The sequence below is a fragment of the Nannospalax galili genome, unplaced genomic scaffold (genome assembly GCF_000622305.1).
Source record: "Nannospalax galili isolate Female #2095 unplaced genomic scaffold, S.galili_v1.0 scaffold137, whole genome shotgun sequence".
Taxonomy (NCBI): Eukaryota; Metazoa; Chordata; class Mammalia; order Rodentia; family Spalacidae; genus Nannospalax; species Nannospalax galili.
In genome coordinates this window covers 674097-680608 of record NW_008340203.1, presented here as the reverse complement: position 1 = coordinate 680608, position 6512 = coordinate 674097, and the positions used below count along the sequence as shown (strand labels likewise).

The window sequence follows — 6512 nt, the reverse complement described above, 5'->3', positions numbered from 1 at the left end:
TGGCTAAGATCAAGAGAATAAATGATGCCAAGTGTTGGAGGGGATGTGGGGAAAGGGGAACACTCATCCACTGCTGGTGGGGTTGCAAACTGGTTCATCCCCTATGGAAGGCCGTATGGAGAACTCTTAGAAAACTACAAATGAACCTACCATTTTACCCAGTTATACCACTCCTTGGCATATACCCAAAGAACTCATCCTATTGCAGAGACACGTGTACATCCATGTTTGTTGCTGCTCTTTTCACAATAGCTAAGAGATGGAAGAAACCTGTGTCCCTCAACTGACAAGTGGTTAACAGAAATGTGGTATATTTACAAAATGGAGTTCTATTCAACAGTAAAGAAAGATGAAATAATGAAATTTGCAGATAAATGGATGGATCTAGAAACTGTTATACTAAGTGAAGTAACACAGACTCAGAAAAACAAATGATGTATGTTCTCCCTCATATGTGGCTCCTAGCACCAAATCCTTTTGAATTCCAGGTCCTTTTAATAAAATGATGCTATACAGCAGTCCCTTCTGCATGAAATAACTACCATCATCACAACTTCAGCTGAGCCTGATCACTAAACATAGTCGCAATTGGGCTTGTTGACAGTTGTGCTCATTCATTAAAGGAATGCCAAGCACGGTCACTGCACCCTCATCTGAGTATCCAGTCACTCTTCCCAGCCAACTAGTCCAGCCTTGGAAGACAAAAGAAAAATGAGGAATAACCCAATAGAGGGATGCTTTTGGAAGCCCTTGTCAAGAAACTCCAATGGACTCTCGTATGAACATTTGAAAATTGCCCTGTTCTGATTTTTTTCTAGTTCCCTGTCTAGAACTTGTAATGTTAATTATCTTGTCTTTACTTCTCCTTCATGTCTCCTATTCATGATTCAATGACTTTGTTTTCCCCTTAGAGACAAGAGTTATGCAATTTGGGAGTCTTTAGATAGACCCACTGAAGGGGTACTCACCCTGAGTCCCTGTTCAGCATGGAAGAAGCCAGAGTGGTCGGTGTCCCTATTCCCAATAACAATTTGGGTAACCCCTTCAGAGGATGGCGTGATAAGAATAGGAGGTAGGAATTGGCTAGGCAGTTAGGGTAAAAAGACCCCAAAGAAATGTAGCCAGTTTCTTGGTTAAAGTCAAAATGTCCTTGGGCCTGTTAGCAACATACTCTGTTCCAAAGGCCAAAAATGTCAAAAGTATTTGGGAGCTTGTATCTAGTCCTTAAAAGATTTTAGGGTTACCTCTTCAGAGGAGGGAATGTTGGAGGGGAGGGAGGGGGCATGGATTTGATCAAAACACCTTATATGCATGTATGAAATTCTCAAAGTTTTTGTAAAAGTTATAAAAAACAAGTGCATGTGTGTGTGTGTGTATGTGTGTGTGTGTTTGAGTATGTGTATATGCATTTGCATGCACATGCCACAGAACACATATGGAAGTCAGAGAACAACTTGCTGGAGTAGGTTCTCACCTTCCACCATGTGGGTCTCAACTCAGGTTGTCAGGCTTGGCAGCAGGTATCCTTACTCACTGAGTCATCTTACTGGCCCAGGTTCTCTTATCAATATCCACAGATACACCTGAATCACACACCACTCTGCTCCTTTTGTCATTTCTAGTATAATGCACATCATATAATTTAACCCATATCAATTCTTAGCATTCAGTTGTTTCATCTGGTTCTGCTGTTCTGTGATCTTATGTCCAAACTTCCTGAGAAAATGAGATCCATAGCAGTATGCTCTACTCGAGCTCTGAACAGGCCCTAATGAATTTCTCAGGGATGCTGGTGACTGTCTGCTCCTTTCTTAATGCTTTAGCAAACCGTCACCCAGGCCACCCAGAGAGCAGAGTCTGCCTATTGCAGACTGGGGGGAGCTTATGTTTATTGTAACATACCATTTCTCTGTACTGTTTATTTTTTTCTTCCACTTCTATGAGTATGTGAGACCAGATAAATCTGGACCAATCTGGTGTTATGTCATGTTTCCTCAAAATGCAGCAGCTTCGACAGAACACAACTATTATCCCAAAGTTTCTGTGGATTAGGAATCAGGTGCAGCTAACCCTCACTGTCTATTTTGCCATGTGTACAAGGCTTCAATGGAGCTGAGGTATTTTGAGCAGCATTTCTTGGAGTTGCATCTCATGACAAAATACGCAGTTTAAAGTGTGTGTGCTGTGTTCATAACCAAGGCTGCAGGGAGGATACACAATGCAACACAGGTGAGGGCTGCCAGAAACACCTCTAATGGATTATGCATTTAATTCTGAATGAATTTTTATCACTGCATATTGAGAAACCTTTTACTGTTATTTTTTTTTTTACTGTGATCCCTATATCAGTTATACAACACATAGTTCAGGAAACTTTATGTAATAAAGGAGGGATAGACAGGACAGATGGCATACAATTTGTATACATGGCTCTGATGTTGAGTATCCATTTTGTTTTACAATGGGCAAAATTTAGCAAGAAGGACCATAGTTATGCCTCTCCTGTTTGGCAGCTTTTGTCTTACAAAAAACAAAACAAAACAAAAACAGTGTGCTTTCCATAGTACTTTGCATTGAGCTCCATGCCCTGCTGGTCCAGTCTCATCAGTGTGGGTATGTTGGGGTTGACATTAGAGTGAACTAAAGCAATAAAGAGATTTAACATCACTTCAGTCTATAGCACTCAAAGTTAATGGTATCTCTTGCAACTGACACAAGTGCACGTGATATGGCAGTTTAATGAAGAGATGCTCAAGCTTTGGGGCTCATTGGGATAATCTGGGAACATTTTACAAATTTTAAGACTAATTTAAAGAAAACCCTCGGCATGAGCTAGGAGTTGACAGTTTTTAGCACTCTGATGATAACCCTGCCATACAGCCAGCTCTGAGAACCGCTGGTTAGAGACAGAATACTGGTCCACAAGGAGAATGTACTCTACCTATTTCAGTGAGGAAAGAGACATATTTTAGCTTATTTTGTGGTGCTGGGTTTCAAACCGAGAGCTCGAGCATGCTAGGAAGTCCTCTATCAATGGACTCAGTCCAGGCTCAAATGAGCTCTCCTTTTTCACTTCTCAAATGTGTATTTCTTATTGAATTTTTGCATATGATCTTCCAAAATTTATATAGAATCACTTCCCCTAATAGTTAAGAAGTGTTTTTAGGTATATTTGTTTCCTCTACCCCTGTTATGGAAGCAAATCCAGGAAAATTCTCACTCAGGACACATAATGGTTTAAGTCTTTTATTTCTCAAGCTTTACAAACACATGCCTATGAGGAAAAATCATGTAAACCAAGTATTAGCTGAGCAAGTTAGTGTAACAAAAATATTACAAAAGGCTCAGTCATTAAAGGTCTTAATTAAGATATTTAATGATGTCATCACATAGGTACCGTCTGCCTGTTTCTTGACCAATAGAGGACAAAAGAGGGTCTGAAGCACTCCTCAGTTTTGAAACATTAATCACCTAGCTAATTGGGTGCTCATTTTGTGTTGTTTAAGTATTTGCTCTTTTGCAAAAGTAATCTCCTTTCATTTATATGTGATATAAATGTATATACCACATATACAAGTATATGTACTATCACACACACACACACACACACACACACACACACACACACAATATGTATAGGCAGGAAGATCTAGGTTGAAATAAGAGTAAAAAGCAATACCACTGAGTTACCTAAAGAACTTGTGAAGGAAGTCCTGGGAAAGGGAGGATCTGGCTGTACGTGCTGAAGTGAGAAAGACATGTTGGAAGACAGAAGGAAAATAGGTCAACAGGCCCGAACTGAGAGGACAGAGCTTTATGAGCTATTAAGCATGATAATCCATTATAATGGGGGGCCTAAAAATAACTTTTAGAGGTTTGTTTCTAGGAAAAAAAATTAAAAAGGAGAGAGATATCAACATTTCATCAATCAAATTTTCTGTGCCTACCTAAGCCATTCTGAATAAGCCAGTAGATTAATGCACCTTTATCCTCCTTCATCATAAGAAACAATTATGTGCCTATAAGAATCATGATTACCTAAGCACAGACAGTTAAACTATACACATGAAACCGAAGCATGTAATGAGACACCCAATGACATGTGACACCTCTCAGAAGAAATTATAGCACAAAAGATGTGTGGGAAGTGGTTCCATAAGAGCTGCCAATGGTTCCTAACACATCAGGAAAGGAAATTATGTTTGAAAACTTAACCAGGAAAACAAACTTGCCTAATTTCATAATCACCTATTTATTAACATAAACAATAACAGGAAAAGAATGTTGCATGTGAGGACAGCAGCCCCTTAGCAGGGTATAAAAGGGGATGTGGAGCAGGGAGACTTCCAAACCTTCCAAACAACCTTCTTGAAAACCACTCAGCACCTCCTCCTTTGACACCATGGTCAGCTCCTGTTGTGGCTCTGTCTGCTCTGAGCAGGGCTGTGGCCAAGGCTGCTGCCAGGAGAGCTGCTGCCAGCCCAGCTGCTGCCAGCCCACCTGCTGCAGGACCACCTCCTGCCAGCCCAGCTGCTGTGTGTCCAGCTGCTGCAGGCCCCAGTGCTGCATCTCCAGCTGCTGCCGCCCCTGCTGTGGTGGTTCCAGCTGTGGTGGATCCAGCTGCTGCCGCCCCACTTGCTGCGTGTCCAGCTGCTGCAGACCCACTTGCTGCATCTCCAGCTGCTGCCGCCCCTGCTGTGGTGGTTCCAGCTGTGGTGGATCCAGCTGCTGCCGCCCCACTTGCTGCGTGTCCAGCTGCTGCAGACCCACTTGCTGCATCTCCAGCTGCTGCCGCCCCTGCTGTGGTGGTTCCAGCTGTGGTGGATCCAGCTGCTGCCGCCCCACTTGCTGCGTGTCCAGCTGCTGCAGACCCACTTGCTGCATCTCCAGCTGCTGCCGCCCCTGCTGTGGTGGTGCCAGCTGTGGTGGATCCAGCTGCTGCCGCCCCACCTGCTGCATCTCTAGCTGCTGCAGACCTTCCTGCTGCCAGTCCCCCTGCTGCCGTCCTTCCTGCTCTGTGTCCAGCTGCTGCAGGCCCCAGTGCTGCATCTCCACCTGCTGCCGCCCCATCTGCTGCCAGACCACCTGCTGCAGGACCACCTGCTGCCGCCCAGCATGCTCCAGTGCTTCTTGCTGCTGAGCACTCTCTCCCAGGCTCCTGTTCTTCATCCACCAACATTCCTGATGGAGGCCATCTGGGAGCAGAACCCTGAAAGGCCCATCCGAAAGCCTCTGCTCCAGCTGAAATTGGTTTAGGCTTCCAAATATATAGCCCGACTCCTGCCTGCTTACTATCTCTTTCTCTGAAATGAATGCAAGTTTGAATTTCCTCTGAAATCTCTAAACTCTCCTTAACCCCACAGGACCCTTTGCTGTCTGTCACAGTTTCAAAAATGGAGATTTTCCTATATCTTAATAAACCTCAGTTTTCCAGCTACTAAAATATAAATCCATTGTGTCTGCTTTCTTCTCTTTCTCAAATGTCCATCATTCCTCACATTGGTGCTCCTCTCTAAATTAAGAACACACTAGATCAGGGTGCCCGCTCCGTTTCCTCTGCACCCTTCTCCTAACACACAGAGATGGTTTCAGGGACCGAGCACACTCAGCTCACTTCCTGAAGACTTTCTCTGATAGAAGAGGAAGCTTTGGGCAGGAGAGTTGAAGCCCTGGGACACAGCTCAAGCTGTGAGAGGGAGGGATGAGCGCATGCTGTTGCTTGCTTCCCCTTGAATGCACATGTGTGCATCCATTGTCCCAGAGGCAGTGAGAGAGGCTTGAAGCCCTGCTGCCTCCAGGGCTGTCCTGCTCTTTAGAGCACTCTGCTGGCCTCCCTCCCACACTCAGTCACTTCTCCAGGTCCCTAGAACACATTATGCAACCATTTCCCCTGTGAACTACTTTCTTTCCAATTTCTGTACTGTGACTGCTCCTGAGGGCACATGGACAAAGATACGTATAGTCTCAATATTGGTTCCATTCAACATGTTTCCCATGCAGTAGGTGTAGGTTGCATGGTATCGAGTCAACTTTGCATTTTCATTCCACTGGTAATTTTTAGCACTTGAAATGGTAAAATTTCAGGAGTTCTCTTCTGTCCTCCTTCCTCTTTTGCACGGTTTTGTTTGTGCTGGTTGTCTCCCATATTTTGTAGGTTTAATTTTCAGTAATATATTAATTTTAGAGAATAGTAGAATAGCATCACATATTCATATTACAGAGAAGGTATTGCATATTTGTTCACACATTTCCTCCTCTCCTCCCCTCTCTACCTGTCTCCTTTCTCACTTCTCTTCTCATATCTTTCCCCTTCCCATTTCAGATCTTTTTCCTTACCTATGTATACCATCTATGTGTATGTAAGTATGTGTACACACACAAATGAACACATATATCACATATATGAATGAAAGAACGTGACACTTGTGTTTCTCTGGCAAATTTTGCTTAATTCATACTCTCCAATTCCATTCATTTTCTGGCATGACTTTATTTTTAGTAGCTTAGTAATT

At 43.4% G+C, this 6512-nt stretch overlaps 1 protein-coding gene across 3 annotated transcripts; it reads left to right on the top strand.

The window, feature by feature from the left end:
* The first annotated feature begins 4402 nt into the window (after nt 1-4402).
* LOC103735842 (keratin-associated protein 4-3-like) lies at nt 4403-5140 on the top strand. Of its 3 annotated transcripts, none has more exons than XM_008835218.1 (2): nt 4403-4560; nt 4831-5140. In XM_008835218.1, exons 1-2 carry the CDS (start codon nt 4403-4405, stop codon nt 5138-5140), a joined length of 468 nt encoding a protein of 155 aa, XP_008833440.1. The 3 variants fall into 3 exon arrangements, with proteins under 3 accessions (XP_008833440.1, XP_029420470.1, XP_008833439.1); XM_029564610.1 differs by having other exon boundaries at nt 4403-4644; nt 4726-5140; XM_008835217.1 differs by having other exon boundaries at nt 4403-4749; nt 4816-5140.
* The last annotated feature ends 1372 nt before the right edge of the window (nt 5141-6512 follow it).